The sequence below is a fragment of the Labrus mixtus genome, chromosome 5 (assembly GCF_963584025.1).
Source record: "Labrus mixtus chromosome 5, fLabMix1.1, whole genome shotgun sequence".
NCBI lineage: Eukaryota > Metazoa > Chordata > Actinopteri > Labriformes > Labridae > Labrus > Labrus mixtus.
The window spans coordinates 27,519,866-27,541,629 of NC_083616.1; the positions used below are offsets into that span (position 1 = coordinate 27,519,866).

The following is a 21,764-nucleotide window of genomic DNA, read 5'->3' on the forward strand; positions in this document are numbered from 1 at the left end:
TGAATGTCCTAAAGTAAAGGTGACGACACTGAGACTGTACTCAGCGACATTATGTCTGTGAGTTTTTTAAAAATCGGACAGGATTTATTTTCATCTCACATAAAACACCAACAAATCACAAAACAGAGAAGGACATTAACCTCTAACAGGAAAGCTAGGTACCTTCAGGTGACATGAATCATTGCTGATTGGATGAACGCACTGTTCATCTTTTTAACTGGAAGGAAACGCTGCTTTCAAGTATTGATTTCAAAGCCTACCAGTGATTCAAACTTCATCTCTACTATCAGATAACTTTTGTGTCCTGCACCAAAGACATGTGAAGCATGTTCTTGCTTTGGAAACATGTTGACAGACTGATTGAAGGCAGGTCTCTACACGTTAATGTTCATTGTAATGACCAAAAAAGGCTGCACAGAAAGAGGAAGTAACAAAAGGTCTTTGCACACTGAGTCCATTTGGTCGGATGCGTTTTTCGAATCCGTAATCCGATAAAATAAAAGTGTCACATTATTTATCACAAAAATTTGCTGTATGAGACAAAATGAAGTCATCAGGTAGTGATGATGATATTGTGGTAATTTCAGTTGGAAAAAATAAAAACATGTGGTCCATCCCTTGCTGAAAAAAAGACAATAGCAGCTCATTAATAAGAGCTGCAGAGTTATCCTGATCACTTCCAGGTGTATTTCAGGATGTCAGAAGTCAAGTTAGACAGACTGCTGCCTTCTACTGTAACCACACATTAAAATGCAATTGATCCTGAACACTGAGACAAAAAGAGATGGAGGCAGAAACACACAGAAAATAAAACCTGTTCTGAAAAAATGAATGGAGGGAAAGTTTGCAAACATGATTTACACAACATGAGATCCTTTTTTTCAAACCAGTGGCAATTTTGGATATAAAAGAAAACGGACATGGTATTCAAAAAGTCTTTACTCAAATGTAAATCATGTTTGTAAATGTCGTGTCTCTAAAACTAAAGCTTTAGGTTTCTTAGAGCCTTGTTTACAACGTGGCTACTATTGACTGATCATAACCAGACATAAAAAGTACTATTTAAAAGTCAACTTTAAAACTAAGAAATGAAAGGTAGCAGCTGCTGATCTGGTGGATAATCACTTACTCTGTGGATTAGATATTATCATACATCTTTTGGTCTATCTATGAAGAGTATTACTTCCCCATGATAAAGGAAATGACTGAAAATATATTATTTTGTAAAGATATTTTTAATTATCACAGACATAGAAAAAAGAAAAACAAAACAAGTTTTATCTCAGGGAATAAGACAGTTGTGTTTATAAAAATATGCAAACTTAAAAAAAAAACACCAAAATATTTCCTTATAATACTCGATGTACATTTTTTTAATAAATGAAATGACTTGTATGAGTATGTCTAACCAACTATAGAACACATAAAAACATTTTTTTAACAATAAAAAACACATTTTTCAAACAGCAAAAGATGACACCATTTTAGCTACATTAAATGAAGTCACCGCCTGAGTCTGATCAGCTTGGGTGACTGATGACTCATTGTCAGAACACATCATCAGCAACATCTGCATTCAACATTATCCTCTGTGCAGGGATGTCAAGGTCGGTGTGTTTGGTTTAACGAGTGAACCTTAACTGTCAACTTTCAACTGAATGTGTCCATGAATGCCAGTGCTAGTATTTCGTTAGCATGTCAAAATATACTCATTAGATGTGTATTTATTGTATTTAATGGAAAAACAGACAAAGACAGTTGCAGCCACGGGGCTTTCGGCTGAAAGTTGCCAGTTTACAGTGTCACTTGTTAATCTGAAACACCCAGCTTGTTCCATTTAGTTTTAAAGGTTCCATGTCAACGTTAAAGTAAAATGTACCTGTCCGAATGCTTTTTTTTTTAAAGGCATGTTTGTGTCTGTCCAGTGACAATGACACATCGTACAGATGTGGATAACTGTAGACTTAATCCATCAGCTTGTCTCCAGACCTTTTTGCCATTGTTGCCCCTGCTGCTGTGTCCCATCCCCCCTCCACTCCCCCTTCTTTTCATGTGCATACTGCATCTGCATCACAGGAATTTCTGAGAATGTGTAGAGCCAATGCACCAAACAATAGGAGGATCAGGCAGCCATCATGCACATGTGTGCGCATAATTAAATATATATCTGGCCTGGGTCATGTGGTAGGCACTGTGACTGATCATTAGGGCAAAAGCATTTGGATGAGAGGAGAGGGGGTTAACAAGAACTCATCCTTTGTAATAGGAGACAAGTATTGTGCGTTTATTTCATCAAGTCCTAGTATGTTTGTAGAAAAAATTATTAGCGAGAACTTAGAACATTTATTTTATCGCAAGTCTCTTCATGTCCTTCTTGGACACTGTTGAACAAGTCATTTAGAAGAAACTTAGTCTACTAGCAGCATACTGTATGTGGTCCATCAAAAACACAAAACAGACGGTGTTCAATCTGCAAATGACATAATCCAGAGTTAATGGCCCACACTTATCAATCTGGTGTAGAAACCAGCGCAGATTTGGGTGTAGAAATTATCGTACGACAGAGTCCACGTGGGACCTATGAAACGTGCGTATCTGGCTGATCACAGCGTACGCAAGACCAGGTGTTGATAAGTGTGGCGGCTGGAAACGATCGTCATTTAAATACCACGCCCCTATTTATTCACGGGTTAGCTGTCCTCGCCCCCAGAGTTCACGGCATGGAGATACGTAATACAGCAAAGAAGAGAAACGAGATATGACCTGAGTGACACCATAACAGAGAAAAGTAAAGAGGAATAACATTGTGTTGTTTGGCAGCCTGAAATGTAGGATGAAAGAGCTTCAGAAGAAATGCGCCTGCATGGAAATCTCAACAGCATTGGTGTGGATAACCGAACTCCAGCTGAGTTTTTAATAATTAATTTAACATCCGTGTAACGTTCATAATCTAGGCTATAATATAATCAAATGTTTATACTTTTAGTTCAAAAAACCTGGTCAGACCAAACGATCGCTACAATGTAGCCTAATGTTGCAGGTCTTCAAAGAAGCAGCTCCCGGAGCGGACCGGAGGACGCCAGCCGTACCCCACATGAAATTATCCCAGATCGTGGAGCAAGTGGCTTCTTTCATCAGTCAGCCTCAATATCAGGCACAAAGTGGTGCAGGCGAACCTGCATCTGTGTCGGATAACGTCGGCTGCACTAACGGGCTCCATGCCCGCCATTAATGAGACTTTAAAAGAGAAGAGAAACCTGAAACTGTTACGACCAGTGAATTTAGGACCCAGATGCAGGACACATAAACAGAGGGGTTGATTGGTAATGACGTTTATTGTGGCAAATGGAGATGAAGATGGGTTGAAGATTCTGGAGGTTAGCAGAGCGAAGGGGATGAAGGCTGACCAGACCAGAGTTGGGGTGCGAGTGTGGCTGAGCAGTTGTGAGTCCAGAGAGCAGGTTGAGGCAGGTGGGTGAATGGTGATCCTGAAGCAAAGGAAAAAACAGGATGACACTCAAAAACCAAAACAAGCACAAAAGATTAATTTCAAAAATCTTTCAAAGTCTTAATTAGCCTCAGACGTAGTCTACCGTAGTAGTTGATACAACGATCTGGCGATGAGTGGATGGAGAGCCGGGGTATATATATTGCTGAGTTGATGAGGAGATGGAGAGCTGGTGTGCAGGTTGGAGCAGGTGAAAGGAATGAACCTCAATCAGGAAGGAACCACAGAGTGAGAGAGCCATGACAGAAACGTCCTGCATCACATGAATAAAGTGTTTGATCAAACGCTGTGCAATGTGCATTTCTCATCCGATTAGCCTACTTTCCAAACATAAGAATTTAACACTTACATAAAAGAAGGTCCTGACTCCGTCTTAGAGCCCCCGGATTTCTTTATTCGTTATTAAGTCATATGTAGTCTGGCCTCAGGGCGTCTGCTGTGCGCAATTACGCATGTGGCACATCAGCGTATTTATTATTTTAATCTCCAGACATACCGATTAATTATGATCTAATGTTGATGTTCTGAATTCTTAAATATTTCATATTTCAGAGGTGTTTGTGTTGTGTTTAGTATCCTCTGGAAGTTTATCTGTCCTTTTAAAGTAGCCTAACTGTTTTTAGTTTTTCTGTTTTAATTTGTCTCAGTATTTTCTGCAGCGATATTCCTGTGTGCTGAATGTTTACCATGTATTTAGTGATAGCAGCCTCTCTAATCTTTAATCTTTAAAGTAAATTGATTAAACAAACATAAAATCATTCACAAAATATAAAACAACTAAAGAAATCACCTGACAGCTCACGCTGCTCCACATCATTTAAAAAGCAATGTAGCCTACAGAGATCGTTAGAGGTGGAGCGTAATATAAAATATATTTTAGATATCTTATCTAACAGTAAATCTGTGAACCTCTATCTATCCGTCTTAACAAGCACTGTTATAGTAGATGTAATTATTCTCCGACACAGACAGATTCGCTGCAGCGCTCCGCTCACGTCCAAATTGATAAGTGCCGAACTTTGCGTGGAAATGACCGTACACCCATTTTTCTGCCGTATGCACGTTTGATAAGTGAGGGCCAATGGAACCATCAGAAGATGATTCAATACAAATTCAAAAAAACTTTATTTGTCCCCGGGGGACAATTCAAAGGCACACAGAGCAGTAAATTAACAACAGTGCAAGTACGGTAGTTCAATTAGGAGAGACTTAATTGAGAATGAACAATTATTTATTTACAATAAATGTGCAACAATTTAATTTTGAATGTGCAAAGTCTTTGGGGGATTAGACTCCATCGTGACGACTTCCCACTCTTCAGGTGAAAATATTACAAAGTTTTAATTATTTTTAAGCTATGGGGAAATATTACAGTGATTATTTATCTTAATTTATCTCTATTTTCAGGGTGTAAAACAAAGCATAGTTGTTCAAAGTTTTTATGGGTCATTTGTGTGATGGAGGTGCGGTCATAGAAATTTTCGTTTGTTACTTAGTTTGGGCCATAGTATGGGCCCAATGTGATATCTTTTCACGGGGCCCGAGGTTCCTGGCTGCGCCCCTGCCTGTAACCCCCAATTCACACATACTCTGTGCCCCCCGCGGTCCGTTAGCGCCGCACACTACGTTGTACTTAGCTGCCACTCTAGTCAGTCATTGTGTTCACAAAGGGTGCGCGAGTCTATTTTCGCCGGAGTGCGCTGCAGGCACGCGTCAAGCTGGACAGAATATGACAGCCCGGACAGGAAGTCAGACAAGGAAACACACAGAACATCCGATCAATTTCAAAATAAAAAACAATATACGGACTCGCGAACGTATTTTTCATCACTTTATCAACATTACGTGAAAACAGGTACCGAATTAACAACAATGCATCCTCAGAAAGACAAAGCAACATGTTGTTTGCATGTTTTTCTCTTTATTCCCGCGGGATCTTGTAGTTCTCCTGTGATGTGTCATGGGTGCGCTCCGCTGCACTGACGTCCCAGAAAGGATCCAGTGTGAATGGGCGCGAGCCGCCCGACGGAGCAAAACTATGGCGCTGACGGACCGTGGCGCGCACGGTGTATGTGTATATTGGGGGTTGGAGTCACTCCATTTCTTTCTTTATAGCGGCTTCAGCTTCTGCAGCATCTCATTGGTGTAGCAGCTGCCTCCATTTTCCTTTACTATTGTTTCAATCTTGGTTATCAGCTCACTGGCTTGAGTTCTGTTTTGTTCCTCATGGTTATCGAACACGTGATATCTTCCTCCACAGTCAACAAGGAGTTTCTTAAAGGAATCGTCACATTCCTCTTCAATGTAATCTTCAATGGACCTCTCAGCATGCTTTAATGAATCTCCTCCAGTTAAAAGAACGATGGTGAACTTTTCAGCATCCTTCCCAAAGACTTTCTTGATGTGTTGTAATGTCTCCTTCTCTTCTGGTGTAAATCTGCCGATGCTTAACACCAACAGGAAGACATGTGGTCCTGGAGCCAGAAGACTGATGCATTTAATCAGCTCTTCTTGAACCTCTTCATGAGACAAGCTATTGTCAAACAGACCAGGAGTGTCGACCACAGTGACCGGACGACTGTTCACATCACTTTGTGCTTTCTCACAACATTTTGTGACTGATGTTTGGCTTGGTTCGGCTTCAAACTCTTGACGTCCTAGAATGGTGTTTCCTGAAGAGCTCTTCCCAGTGCCAGTCTTCCCTATCAGCACAATCCTGAGACTCTCTTGACTCAGCTTATCATCATCACCTGTCAAAAAAGAGGGCCTAGAATTACCTTCAATGCTGAAAATTATATAGTTCAGTATATATACAGACATTTATGTATGATTAACAATGGGTTATTAATTTTAAAAAAGTTAGAATAATTTGTATAAATCTAAATAAATATTACTTACAGATGACTGGGTCTTTTGTTTTCTGGTTCTTCAGCTCAGCCTGTAGAGTTGTGATCTTTTCTATTTGGGCATGTGCAAATGTTTGTGTTGTGAAGATGAATGATTTGGATTTATCTTCGTGCATCTTTTCCACCATGTCCAACAGCTCTGGGATCTGCTGATTGTCCCTGATGTTTAGAACCAAAGATCTTCCTCCACAGCTCTGAAGAAGCTCCTGGATGGACTTGGTTTCATTTAGGAAGTCAACAACAGCTGGATCTGAGGGATCTGACTCCACAGTGAACAGCAACACAGTGATGTCATTGAATCGACTCCCAAATGTGTTCTTCATGGTCTCCAACTCTCCTTTGTCTTCATCAGTGAGTGGACCCACAGGTAGAACCAGGATGAAGGCATGGACACCCTCAGGATCACAGAGAGAGATACACCTGAGTGATTCGTTCATCACTTCCTCCTGAGGTTTTCCATACAGGGCAGGAAGCTCCACCAGGGAAACCCGACGTCCGCTCACCTCTCCCTGATGTTTAACACACTCTGATGAGCTGGAGACTGAATGAAGGCCTGTCTGACCTAAAATGGCCTCAGCTGCTGAAGTCTTCCCTGCTCCTCTCCTTCCACACAGAACCAGGCTCAAAGCTGTTTTCATAAGACCAGACTTTGGGGCGACTGAATCCTCAATGACAGTGAGAAAGGTTCCTTTGTTGTCATGCACAGTTTTCTCAATCTTTTGCATTAATACATCACGGTTGTTGTCGGCCATACTGTAGTGTCGTTCTCCACAGTCTTTGACGAGACTTTTAAAAGAGACAACTGTTTTATCCTCCTTATGTGTGCTGATGACCACTGAGTTTTTAAAAGCATCTTGACCAAACAAACTCAGGATGAACTTCAGTGTTTGTCTGTTCTCTTCAGTGAAATCAGAAGGTTTGACTAACAGCAGCACAACATTTGGTCCAGGAGGACAGAGACTCACAGCCTTCTTCATCTCTTGTCTCAGCTTCTCCACAGAAACACTGAAAACATCTGGAGTTTTCACAACTGTTAGAGGCTTTCCTCTCCATTTTCCACTCTCTACCATTTGTTTGGCTGAGGAATGCTTTGTTTTAATGGGTTTCCTGTGTTGTTCTTTTCCAGTGATTAAGTCTCCAAGTTTTGTTGTTTTGTCATCCTTTATCCCCAGCAGCAGAATTCTGACTGTAATAGAAAAATAAAATATAACGTGTAGAGAGACATTAAGTCATGCCACATGGTTAAACTAAAGCTTACATTCTGTTTTCTATATTTAGCTTTCAGTTGTTTAATGAAAGAGAAAAACTTATAATCTTCATGTTGGCTTCTAACTAGCTTAATCAAGACAGTAGCAGGAAAATGAACTACGAACACTTAATCTGTTTACCTTTATAGTAATGTATATATATTTATACTACTCAACCTGTTTTCATCATATTAAAAGAGGAAGTATACATTACGTGTATACTTTCCCATTGTCAATCAACTTTGACTTCATAACAGCAGAACTTTTGTTAAGCAGTTTACACATACTATCTTGACACCAACTTTTATATGTTTAATTTCTACAAATACACCTATTTCGGTTTTTAACTTCTGCTCGACAGTGCTGGACACTGTTAAGATTGATCTTTGCAAACTTCAAACTTACAATTATTTTAGGTAATTTTGTAAATTAGCATTAGACCCCCAGCCATGGCTATGCCCTTTGACGAAACTTTAATAACTTTTATTCTCCAAGGTATCTACAGTATAAAGAATTCTGTACTGCCCGCAGATCATATAGCCAAGTCTCTATTGGATTGCTGTTTTGCATTTTTGGATACAATATGGGGCATTCTACCAAATTAGTTCAAAGTGCAGTCCCATTACAAAAAAAGGTTTAACAAAACAATTAAGTATTCAGACATGGATATTTACTGAGATTATATTATGATCTATTTAAACCCAGGGCATTAAATGAGATAGTGATAAGCTAAATAAATACAAAATCATCATAGGGTACTTTCTATTGAGAAGTGGCTGTCCACAATCCTGACCCCTAAATTTCAATTTATGTAAATACCACTTAAAACATTTTTTAGATTTGTTTCAACTGTGTAATTTAAAAGATCTTTATGATCAAGTTAAAAAAAAGAGGTTGAAAGACTTAGATTTATTGTGGGTTTAATTCTTAAATTAAAAACTATGCTCAAAAAATCATGTCCCTTGTTTTCATTTCACTACCGAAACACAAGAGTTTTGGTGGCTTGGCTGACCCTAAATTTAAGCCACACCCCTGAATTTTTGACCAGGAAGTGACATTGCATCCCTGTCCCCCATGGCTGCATGATAAGCAGCTAAATCCCATAATTTTTAAAGAAATGTGTTCCCAAAGTCTGAAAATCAGTGTGTAACTTTAAAAATGGTCACTACCAAACACACATTCTCTTCAATTATGTAAACTTTTTGGGGTTGTATGCAAATTATTACGTTCTTTTTTTTTAGAAAAATATATTTATATATATTGAGTTATCAACTAAAATGTTATGATACTAATTGGTTAACTGATACTGATTGGATGTTCCATCTCATAAATCATTAACTCTGAAATCAATCTGATCAGTGTTTTACATTTTAGAAAGAAAGATTGCACATAGATTTTGAAGAATTTTAAAATTTGAAATCTGAGATTTGTTTAAAAAAATATTTTTTATTGATTTTATTGTGAAAACCTTCAATACAAATTTGTAAAAATAATCTTTACATAGGGGAAGTCAGCATAATATTAAAAGGTTAACATAATATTGTTTTTATCATGGTTTAATACTATGTTTCGGTAGTGACAAATTTGGGGAGAGGAAAAACATTCCAAAACAGTCTAAAAATGCAATATCAAATTTGATGGTTCTTTTAATAGATAAGTGTACTTCAGATATAGTACAATATATATAGTATAGGGGAAACAATTTGGGAATAAAACTTAAAAAAATTCAAAATATTTCCAACCTGATTTTGAACCAATTCAGTAGAATGGTCCATATATAAAATTATTCTCTGTAGCAGAAAAACTGCTATTCTAACATTAGTTATTATAGTTTATCAACTTTTCTCCAAAGAGTGATGAGTTCAAATTGTCGCCAATATGGTACTGTTCAGTAATAATAACATTTGTCTATTTGTGAAAGTTTACTTACATTCCCCTGAGGGAGGAGGTGTCACCCTGTTATCCCTGGTAAAAAGACCTGTAAAAATATGACATCATTGACTTACAGCTTCAGGTTCTGATGAGATCAATATGATTGTGAGTTTAAACATTTTGATTACAACAGATCTCTTACCAGCAGAAGTAACAGCATTGCATGTTTTCTTTTTTGGTATTCTTTGTTTTTCACCACTGGCATCCATGAACTCTTCACAGCTGACATGCTCTCCATTGTGTTCCTTCGCGATTTGATCCAGACGTGTCAGCAGCTCTGGAAGTTCAAGGTTTGCCAGCTCCAGATATCTGTATCTACATTCTCTGATCATGTCTTTTAAGGGTTGATTTTGTAAATATATCTTAACACTACTTGAGCCCTGCTCTCTGGGTGTTGATATCAGTATTAGTGAATTTTCAAATGACTGATCACTGAAGCGTTTAAGAACTCTACAGAATCTCTGTTTGTATTCCTCAGTGAAGTCATCAGGCTGGAGAACCAACAGGAACACATGAGGTCCAGGATCAGAGAGTCTCAAACAGTCTGTCACATGTTCTCTCAGTTTGTCTGCAGAGATAGTGGGATGCAGCAGATCTGGAGTGTTGATAAGAACTATGTCTTTCTCCTTTATATGTCCCATTTCTTTCAAAACGCTGTTTGGTTCTTCCTCAGTGTTGAACACCGTCTCTCCCAGTACGAGGTTCCCCACTGAACTCCTCTCAGACCAGCTGTTCCCCAGAAGAACAACCCTCAACTCAGACACTGTGAAAAACAAAGGTTTAAAAAGATCTACTCACACATACATTAAGGAAGAGTTATATATTTTTTTATTTCAGGGGTACCTACTTACAGATGTTACCCAAAAATAATGTAAATCCAGGTATTGATGTACAGCTGGATAAAAGTTTCACTTACAGTCAGGTGGCAACCATTCATAGCTCGTATTGCGCCTCAGAGGATGCAGATCATCTGTGATTTGAAGGACACAGATGAATGTTGTCATGGGTGATCATAGACTTTAATTGCAAATATTAGTGAAGTTACTGACATGAATATAACCACACTGTGAAACTAAAATGAATAGCCCAGGCTTTGATTTACTTCAGTACATGAAATTGCCGTGCCTTTATTAGAGTCCGTTGTCAATACAAAACAGGCCTTTAAATATTTTCAATCAAACTTGATCTCAGCAAAGATGGGAGAGTCTATAAAATTGTGCCATAAAGAATATAAAGCTTTGTACAAAATGATTATGTCAAGAAATCTTAGAATTACAACTCACTAATGTTAATGAAGCAGGACACTCTGAGAAGCATCGCTCACATTTAGTGTAAGCATACACCCATAGCTCCACCTAATCTCTTAACCTGCTACACATACAAGTTTATTCTGTCTTTCTTGGATAGATGTTGGGCTTTTAATTTAAGATTAACGGTACATCAGACACCTCAGTATTTAGAATGATGAATTAAACATAGTGCTGCACATAATTAGTCTGCTTTCTGATAAAAAACTGTTTATTGACTTCAGGTGTTCTAGGCTTTAATCCAAGACTCATTGAACTGTTTGAACAGCTGAGTACAAAACTTTTTTTGATGGTGACAACAAGTACAAAGTTGTATGGACTAATAAATTCAACTCACCTGCCGCTGCAGTCGCCATGATGTCACTCTTCTGGAAAAACCAGGGACGAATTCGACTGGAAAAGAACAGCTTTGATTGAGAACCTTGAAACACAGTTTATGTTTACTTTTGTTTAGAAAGGTTTTCAGAGTAGCATGTAGCCTAGTCTGGTTACTGAGAACAACAGACCTTAATTGGGTGTATGTTTACATTTGTGCAGGACTATAGTTTTTTTAGTGTATCGCCTTCAAGAACTGATGGAGCTCGTCCCCTTAAACGTACAGTATGTAAACTCCGCCGCGAGGGGGCTCTCAATCAAAACAATAACAAAAAGATGACGTCAAGGCTGGCGGGGAATCATGGGAGATCTCTCTGCTACCCCTCCCCACCCCCATCCCTGATGAAGCTCAGAATTAACCGTAGTCAAGACAACTGGGCAAAACCGACCTGAGGAGGAGAATATGCTTACAGATAAGCTAATGTATCCGAGTATAATCTACATGAGCTGCTACGTTTTTATCACAGCAGCTCATACAGCAACAGTACGGCAGCTTTCAGGAGTAGCTCACACTTCTTTATGCAGCGGTCTTTGATGAAACATCCGGTGTTTCAATGACAATGATAAACATGTCGTGTTTTCTCATGGCAGCCCGGTACAACAAAAAAAATGAGGATTTCTCTGGCTTTGATAACTGTTGGAAATATTTGAGGTAATGTAAGTACTCAACAAAAAATATATAACATGGTTTTAGTCAATTTTTAATCAATTTAGAAATTTGAATGTAAACATTGTTATAAAATTCTACATATTATACCTTCAAGTGAAACGTTTTCTTCTTTTTCTTCTTATTTCAACTTTTCTCCCTCACTCATTTGGGGAGGCAGGGCACCCCCTATGGACGGCGACGCCCCTAGCATTTGCCTATACTGCCTATGCCACGGGCTACAACATATCAGCAAGCTCATATTGAAAGTGAACATGGATGATATTACAAACAATATTTAAAAAACGATGGCATTGTCGGCACCACCCCCTCTTGGTAGCAGCCATCCGTACGGAGGCACTTTGAGAGCAGACGAATGTTGCTGTTGTTAGGAAGAAGTTCACAAAAAAATGCCCTTGTTTATATAAAATTATGGATTTCGGACATGTAAATGACTACTTTTTAAACTAACTAAAATAACTGGTTTTATCAAAGTGCAAGATCTGAGCACTTTCTCATAGTCTAATACACCGATAAACTGAATCTGTGTTTGAGGGGGAATCAAGATCAACTCTTCAGTTCCCTCAACTTGAAGAAACTTATGGGATTGTGTGTGACCCCAGCCATCCATTACACAGACTAGTCAGCCTCCTGCCATCTGGGAGACAGTACTGGAGCCTCCGAGCCAACTCCAACAGACTAACAATAATGTTTAGAATAATAATAAACACTTTATAACTACTCTTTAGCAACACAGAGTCATCGGTCACTTTAAAATGACAAAAAGACTTTAAAATACATTTGTTCCAATATTCTAGTGCCTTATATTTATTAATAAACTGATTTCATGTCCATGCACATTTGTTGTTGCTGCAGTTGTTCTTTGAATGCACATCTTTTTGCACATTCTCTTGTAATTTTTTCTAATATCTTTTTTATCCTCATATTTGTTATTTTGTATTATGTTTTTAATTGATAAATATCAATTTCCAAATCTATTGTTGGTATTCAAAGTCACAATTTACTGAAATTAGTCACTTTTGATTTGCAAATTACCAATTTTAATTGGTAAAAGAATAAAGGGTGTCATTGCCCAAATAGACCACACGAGGGTGTCAGTGCTCATCTTTGTCAAGTACTGATTTGTTTGTTGTCTCTGACATACTCCATCTGTTGTTTGTTTGTAAATGTATACATGGTCTGGGTGGACTCTGGAACCGAATTGCCCTCAGGGATAAATAAAGTTTCTAAGTCTAAGACCTTTTGGCTGTAGTTCAATCCAATACTTTCTGACTTCAACATTTCAATTCTATCCGAAAATAATCTGAAGTCATTAGATTGAAGATACGTTTGTCAGATTCAGAGTCTTTATCAGTCACTGTGTTGTGTGAGTGAACAGAATGCTGTTCGACTAGTTTAGGTCAGATGCTTTGAACTGGATAACACCCCACAAGAGGAAACAAATTACATTTTCATCACTGACAGAAACTATCACCTTGCTTAGTTGTTTAATCAGTCCTGCTGATCATAAGTTAACCTTGTTTATTTGTTGGTAAAAGTTTAAATCCGACTGATAGGTCATCATCTCAAGAGGAATAAAAACAATATCAATGGGCTGAACACATGGGGTGTAGGTTACTTCAGGAAAAGTATTCATGGATCACCGTTTTTAGATCAGTTACTGTGATAGGATCTTAACAGCAGACTTACAGGAGGACGTTTTGTGATTTCAGTTAATGTTTACCTAAAAGGCCTACTATCTGAATTTTTTATTAGAGTTCGGTAATTAGAGTAGGTGTTGATGAGATTTGACAATAAAATTAATGTAATCTTAGTAATATGTTATCTGATAACCTTTAAACTATACAGCTATTCTATTATTACTTGTTCATACTTGTTCATCTAGTTTTCGTCAAGTTCATTCACGCCATGAATTTCTTGCTGCGACACAAAAAGAATTGTGAAACGAGAGTGGAGTTGGGGGTCAGGTGGAACATGAACTCCATGATTATATGTTTATTTTTATTGGTTAAAAATCTGTAAGTCAGAGTAATTAAACTCGGACTCTATTCCTATTGGCTGTGTCAGCTAATGGCGACTACCAATTGGCTACGGAAAACAAGTCCCACCCCTTCTTGGTAGCAGCCAACAGTGTGGAGGCACTTTTAGAGCAGACGACTGTTGCTGTCGTTAGGAAGAAGTTCACAAAATGTTTAACTTGTTGATATAAAATGTTGTAATCCGGACATGTAAATGAAACTACTGGTTAAAGTGCAAGATCTGAAATAAATGTGTTAGATTCAGAGTCTTTATCAGTCACTGTGTTATGTGAGAGAACAGAATTCTGTTCGACTAGTTTAGGTCAGATGCTTTTAACTTGATAACACCCCACAAGAGGAAACAAATTACATTTTCAGCACTGACAGAAACTATCTCACCTCATTTTTGATAACCTTTACAGCATAAATAATTACTGAAACCCTAACAGGGCGCCTCGTTTCAGACCTGATCACACACAATACTCTACATTATTCACATGTTTGTTGGATGTTTTGGAAGTCAACTCACTCATGTCGCAAAAAGATCTGGAGAAAATCATCCACGCTTTTATTTCCTCCAGCCTTGAAGACTGTAATTCATTATACACCTGACTCAGTAAAAAAATAAATCAAACGCATTCAAACAATCCAAAACACAGCAGCCCGGCTTTTAACAAGAAAATAAAAATGTGCCCATATCACTCCAATCTTAGCATCCCTTCATTGATTTTAAGATTATTTTAATTACTTTCAAACAACAACATGGGCTGGCTCCTACATATATTTTAGAGCTTTTAACCCCTTATGAACCAGGACGCAGTCTGAGATCCTCTGGCTGTTCTCCACTGGCTGTTCCAGGGTCCAGGCTGAAAACTAAAGAGGACATGGCTTTTGCTGTCATAGCCCCCCAGACAGTGGAACAGCCTGCCAGAGATCAGACTTGCAGAGTCTGTCCCTCATTTTACTTCTGTACTTCAGACATTCTTTTTCATTTTAATATTTTATTCTATCAGCATGCTTTTATTGTCCGTTTGTTTTACTGCCTGTTTGCCTTTATATTTTGGAACATCATGCTGTTTAACGTCATCTCTGTCAACAGTACAAGCGATCTAACATTGCTTTTATGATTTGATAATATTTCTATATATCTAGTTTGGTCGAGTTTACTCACCTGGTGAATTTCTTGTTGTGAAAAAATCAGCAGTAAAAGTTCAAGTGAAGCAGCCACGGCACATCTGACAAAAACATAGTTTAATAAAGATTAACATGTTACAGCGTGTTTGTTGAGTTCAAGAACAAACTGGATTTGCCTGAGGTTTTTTCTCACAATGAGGAATAACAGGTTGTATCAAATGTTAGCACTTCCTCATATTTTAAATCACAGGTAAACCACCTTTGCTTATGAGGGATCAAGAGAATCAAGATGAACTCTCCAGTTCCCCCTGCTGGCGGAAAAGTATAGTTCTCTACACACGGGACGACAAGGAGGTTGGTTGGAATCATTAAAAGAAAAATATTTTGAATGATAAATATTCATCTCTAAATATGTTTTTCATTTCAGTGATAGCTGAGGAAACACTGAAAACAGTCACTATGTATAATATTTTGAAGTAACTCATTAAAACACTTGTTTGGTTATTAATAAAAGCCTTTTGGTAGTTTATTGGAACTCAAAGAATTTGTAAATTATTAACCTTTTTCTTTCTAAAAAAATGTAATAAATCAAGTATGATGAATGATTTTAAATAACAGAGCAGTAAACAACAGGTCTCACTAGAAAAAGGATGAGGTTTAAAACATAGAGTGGATGGAAACTGGGAGCATCTGGTGGAGAGATCAAGAACAGCAAGCAACCTTTAGAAGTGTAAATGTGACTGTTGAATAAAGTCAGAGATACTGACTGTGACAGAGGCAAACAAGGGAACTATCTACAAGTGCTACCCTGAAGATTTAATCTTTTTGTGATATTTAAGAGGTCTGTTTTGAGTTGTCATACTGTATACTTGTACTGTATATTGCAGATATATAACGTACAGAGGTCAATGGGCACTTTGTAGGAAACCATAAAAATAAAAATAAAAATCCTGTAGTTGTTGCTCTAAACTAAGAGACTTTTGGGTGAACATTGAGTAACAGGGTGCAAATGAAGCTATGGATATAATAAATCAAAAGTGTATCTTGAAAACACTATTTTAACTGTTACATAGAAAATAATAAATTACTTAAATAATTGCAGGAAAGTAAAGAATTGTTTAAACCATTAGAGACGCTCATTTTAAATGTCCAAATATGTGATGTTTTGATTTGGTTAACTTCTGAAGGGTTGTCTTTTTTAATGCATGACTGTTAGTACAGTAGGAGTGGGTGTTACGATGCACTGTAACTGCATTGTGTGAGAGATGACAATAGACTTACCTGACCTTACCTACGTAGAAGAAAAAAATTGATGTACTTACCCATTAGGAGAATGTGATGTACTTACCCATTAGTAGCCCAGAGTCTAACCCTGTAAGAGAACCAGAGATGGTCTTCTCATCTTGGGCATGCCAGGTCTCAAACATACAAACATCAAATCTCCCTCTTACTTACAAGATATTAAAGATACAAAAAAATCTGGTCTTCCAAGGTGACACAAAAATACATATATACAGCTATCATTCAGCTTGTTAAGCAAAGTGCTATATAAAACCAATGTATTATTATTATTATTATTATTATTATTATTATTATTATTATTATTATTAATAAAGCTTACCGTACTCTGATATATAATGCTTTTAGTACCAAATGATAAAAAAGTACATACAAAAGATACGTATTAGACATAAAACTAGTTTCATTAAATTCCTGATATATCACTAAAGTCTTTGTTATCAGATAAGGTTTAGTAGATTATACATTTGCCTAGCTTCTCTAGTCCTGAAGGTTAAACTGAAGTACCTAACGGACAAAAAAAAGTTAGGTTGAAGGTTGAAGATATAAAACCACCCCAAGATAAAAAGAGAGCTTCTATACCAACCACCAGGAAAGTAGTACTAAATAAATTAATAAATAAAACAACTTACCAAACACCACACACGTTTTTCATCTTTCTTCCTCGGGCCGTCTCTTTCTGCAAAAGTTATTCTTCCGTGTAGTCTGGTTCATAAAGGTTTCCTTTCGTCTACAATGTTATCGACACTTTAATGATCCTTAACGATTTGAGTTTCCTTCATTATTTTTTTTTTTCAATATTTTATTTCTAGTTTTTATATTTTGTGCATAATACAAATAATACAAGGACATACAGGAACTCAAACAAACAAACACGGCTCAGACATGTACATTAAAAAATTTGGTGAAAAAAAACAAGTGAAAAGTAAACAGAAATTTCTTGCAAAGCTGCCAGTCACTCAGTAAACCCAAATAGGCTGTGTATTAAGTCTCTTAAGAAGAGGTCCGTGGTGGTAATAAGGTGAGTTTTCAACCCACATCAGCTTTGTCCAAATGGGCAAGAAATGGGTCCCAGATTGCCAAGAATTTCTTTATCGAACTTGTCCTCAGGAACCTGAGTTTTTCCATTCGTATGGCTGACATCATTTGAGAGATCCATTTTTGAAAAGAAAGTGGGGAAGACGACTTCTAGTCTGTCAGAATGAGTCTCTTAGCGATAATCATCCCCAGTGCTAGGGAGCATTGCAGGCGTGAGGGAAGATGTTCAGTTAACTGTGAGCAGCCAAATATTGAAACTTCAGCATCTGGATAAAATTCTGGTTTGTTATAGGCCTTAAAGTACCAGTCAAATATTTTGGACCAAAATCCAGTGAGCAAAGGACAAGACCAGAAGGCATGAGTCAATGTGTCCTCTGAAACTTTGCACCTGTCACACAACAGGGAAACAGAAGAATAGAATCGATGCAACCTGTGTTTAGAATATTGAAGTTGGTCGACCACCTTAAATTGAATCAGCTGGTGTCTACTGTTCACAGAGCAAGAATGTATCATAGACAGACTCTTATCCCACAAAACCTCTGACAGAGCAATGCCCAATTCCTCTGTCCAAGCCTCCCGGATCTTTACAGTATGGGCTGAGATACAACTGTCAAACAAACACACAAACTCAGAGATGTGATGTCTGGAGGGTTTTTCAGGACATCAAAAAATGAGTTTTCTGCTGGGAGGGTCTCAAAATCATGAATTTTGGATCGAACATAGTGTCTCATTTGCAGATAGCAAAAGAAGTGTGACTGGGGCAGATTAAATTTCTCTATCAGCTGATTGAATGAAGCAAAGTGTTCGTCTATGTAGAGGTCTGCAACATTTACCAAACCCCTCTCCCTCCAGACATGATAGGTTTTATCGAACTGTGGAGGCAAAAAGAGTGGTTAAAACAGATTGGTGTCTGCACAGAGGTCTCCGGTAGATTTAAAAAGCTAAAATAACTATAAAATGTTTAATTATATATATATTACAGAATACAATTATATTGTGTCTTGTTGTTAAGTCTTAATCTACTATTTGTGGCCACCTCCTCCCACATACACATCCATAGGGCCCCATTGTACCAGGCCGCCCTGAAATCCTGGCTGCACTAGTTTCCTGTTAGGGGCTGGTGACAGCATAGGGTCAAGTGAAAAGTCAAATAACTTGCTTTTATGTTGAGATAACAGTCTAAAGAAGATAAAAATTACATATTTTAATGTTTGGTGTCCTTACTTAAAAAATTACAGACTTTGATATACATACCTTTTGAATTTTTGTTTCAATTTTCAATTTCCGCCTAAACTACATGTGTGTTCAAGTGTGAAAAATTCAAAAATTGAAAATGGTATTGATAAAAACTTTGCATAATTGTAACTAATAACTATCTGTGAACATCCTGTCCAAATTTGGTGAAATTCTGATTCTGATTCCCAGAGATACATGTGATAAGGCTAGAGCTGTCCCTTTTGGAGAAGCCCTAATTTGACCTATTTTCGTTTTTTGGTAAGATGCATAAAACATCCAAAAAAAGTTATTTTGCAGTAAAATATTTTTATACAACTATCCGTTTCATAAACTAGACATGTTCAAGTTATGAAAAAATATGGTTGTGCTTTGTTCTACCTCGGGTAGGGGTATCTCGAAAACTAAAGCCTTTTTTGGGGGTTTGTTCCTCTACTATGTGTTTCGTTAGCTCCGAGTACTTAGCTTCTAGCTCCTGCACATCAAGTACATCAAGGTCGCTGGTTGCTAGCTCTTGGTTAGCCACACGGGTCTGCAGGGCAGCTTGCAAGGCCACAAGCGACTGGAGCTAGTTTTAAACGCGTCAAAGCGCTCATTAATGCCACGCAGACATCTCCTTACATAATTCCCTGCACATGGCAAATGTTTTGTCGGGTGGTCCTTCCAGCGCAGCGGGGGGATCACTTTGATGGCCGCTGATGGTGCTAGCACTAGCGGTAGCTCCGACAGTCTGGCTATCGATAGTTTTGCTTCTGCTGGAAAGATTTGGCTTCTGCATTTTTAAACGGTGTAGGTCTTGCGCTTAGAATAGAAAGGGTTGAATCGTCTCGTGGGACTTTTAACGTTTATTTGTGGTAAAATTATAGATTTTTTAGGTTGCGGAGAGGAGCACTGACAAAACACGTCTACACCATAAGCATGCGCACTAGCCAGAGGTGTAAAGAGTACTAATATATTCTACTCAAGTAAAAGTACTGTTACTTTAATGAAATTTTACTTAAGTACAAGTAAAAGTACCAGTTTAAAAATGTACTTTAAGTAAAAGTAAAAAGTAACTTGTTTAAAATGTACTTTAAGTAAAAGTTACTTAGTTACTTTTTTTTAACAACGCGTCTCTCGTGTGTCGTGGAAAAAGGACGAGAGGATATTAATCTCAAAGTTTTTTTTAATTAAAGGCAAATCTTTACAAAGATTTATCTTTTCAGATAAACATTTTCTTTTCTACCCCATTGACAAAAACAAAATATAAATAATGGATACATATTCAAGGCTTATATGTTCAAGTAATCAACTGTTTTATGAAGGGAAATGTTTAAACTATTTAAGAAAATACTAACGGGGTCTTTGTCTCAATCATAAACAGTGTAAAGAGTATTTTAGTGTTTTTAGTTTTGTTATTCTGAGGCTGGTTAGTCTCAAATGCTGATTTAGCTGTAACTAAACCTGAGATGAAAGATAATCCATTTATTGTTTTAAAATGAGCCTTTATGAGCTTAAATATTAGATGTTTTAGTCTCTGTTTGTTTACCTATTAGCTACTGAAGCTTCTAACTGAATCTGTTTGAAGTATTTATTTTCACACGTCTGAGATGTTTTAAGTTGCAGCAGCTTATAACACCCAACTTCCTCATATGTCTGCTTCAAAATAAAAGCACATCACAGAGATGGTAATAAGGGACTTTTATTGTGAAAAACTTTCCGGAACTAAATGTGTTTATCGCTCGGAGCTGCAGCGGTGATTGTAGTCACGAACGCTACAGTGAGAAAAAGCATCCTCAGCCACTTCTTTGCCCGAGAGTAAGAACCACAGCCAACTTATTTAAATCATCTTGGACTCAAGACAACAAGACATCAGTTTATAAACACCTTCAGCAGGTAGACCCGCTCTAGAGGAGGAGCTTATCCACTCTGCACTAACTGAAGTGACACCGAGCCAAGAAAAGGCTCTCTGTATGTCGTCCGGTGCGATGAAGGAAAATCATTCATAGCAGGCCTATTTTTTTTTTACTCAGTTAAAAACGACTTAAAAAGTAGTAAGTACACCAAAAAACGACTCTATTACAGTAACACGAGTAAATGTAATTCGTTACTTTAAACCTCTGGCACTAGCGCCCACTGAGTTTCCTTCATTAATTGACTTTTCTTAAAGCTGCCTAAGATGTCAGGTCGTTTACCTTAAAGTCTCTGTAGATGTGTTTCATGGTCTTCTTCCAGGACCCCTATCTGTTATATGAATCACTCATGAAACTGCTTTCCCCTTACAGTAGAGAACAGGTTTAGTGGTTATGGGGGTTGCCTCCGTTTACCGCAAATAGCTTGTTTACACAGCGGTAATTCATTTTTGGTGGTTATCGACAGCCCTCGTTTTAACGTATATTTATACGTATATTTATATTTTAAAGATTTATTTTTGGGATTTTGTGCCTTTAATGGAGAGACAGGACCGTGGATAGAGTCGGAAACCAGGGAGAGAAAGTGGGGAATGACATGCAGGAAGGAGGCCACAGGCGGGATGCGAACCCGGGCCGCCCGCTTGAGACGACACCCTCAATACACCCTCAATACGTATATTTAATAGTAATTTTTACAAATTTTTAACTTTACTTCTTTAAAGGTTATTGTAAAATTGAAGGCTTTCTGATATTATTGATTCAACAATTCCTGAATACATTTGTATAATACACGTCTAAAAAAAGGTCCAGATATTTGGGATTAAAAAAACGCTAAAGTAGTGATAAAGAGCAAATTGTCAACCTACCTCCAGCTGTTTATAGCCGGTCAGCGGCGCCATCTTGTGGAGCCCCTGCAGAGTTGACTCAGTCAACCCAGAATTTGAATCCAGTCTCCCGTTAACTGTCGATCTATCACAAATTAAAATACACAAATAAGTAAAATTGTGGCTTTTACGTTATTAGTATGTTGTGTAAGCTTTACAATATTCACATTTACTTTTGTAAAAGATTCAGTGATCATATCGATCGTGTTAAATATGATTTAGAGTGATCTGTCAAGCAGTATCTCACATTATTTTTGACTCAACGTACCTAGCTTGATTTTCATCCATGACCCACGTCGCTTCAGAACAAATCTCCGAGGAGTA

At 37.6% G+C, this 21,764-nt stretch overlaps 1 protein-coding gene across 2 annotated transcripts in view; it reads right to left on the reverse strand.

Moving 5' to 3' along the window:
- LOC132974821 (GTPase IMAP family member 8-like) overlaps window positions 1-21,764 on the reverse strand; it is a 76,414-nt gene that overhangs the window by 18,745 nt on the left and 35,905 nt on the right. Inside the window, exons 1-6 of one of the 2 annotated variants that reach the window (XM_061039097.1) lie at window positions 15,132-15,227; window positions 11,238-11,293; window positions 10,510-10,563; window positions 9,736-10,356; window positions 9,592-9,639; window positions 6,407-7,600 (exon numbers count right to left, since the gene is read on the reverse strand). In XM_061039097.1, coding sequence (XP_060895080.1) covers window positions 6,407-7,600; window positions 9,592-9,639; window positions 9,736-10,356; window positions 10,510-10,563; window positions 11,238-11,256 — 1,936 coding nt within the window. In that variant the 5' untranslated portion in view covers window positions 11,257-11,293; window positions 15,132-15,227. Of the gene's footprint in view, window positions 1-6,406; window positions 7,601-9,591; window positions 9,640-9,735; window positions 10,357-10,509; window positions 10,564-11,237; window positions 11,294-15,131; window positions 15,228-21,764 lie in introns of those variants that run through there. The other variant, XM_061039098.1, reaches the window with a different exon arrangement.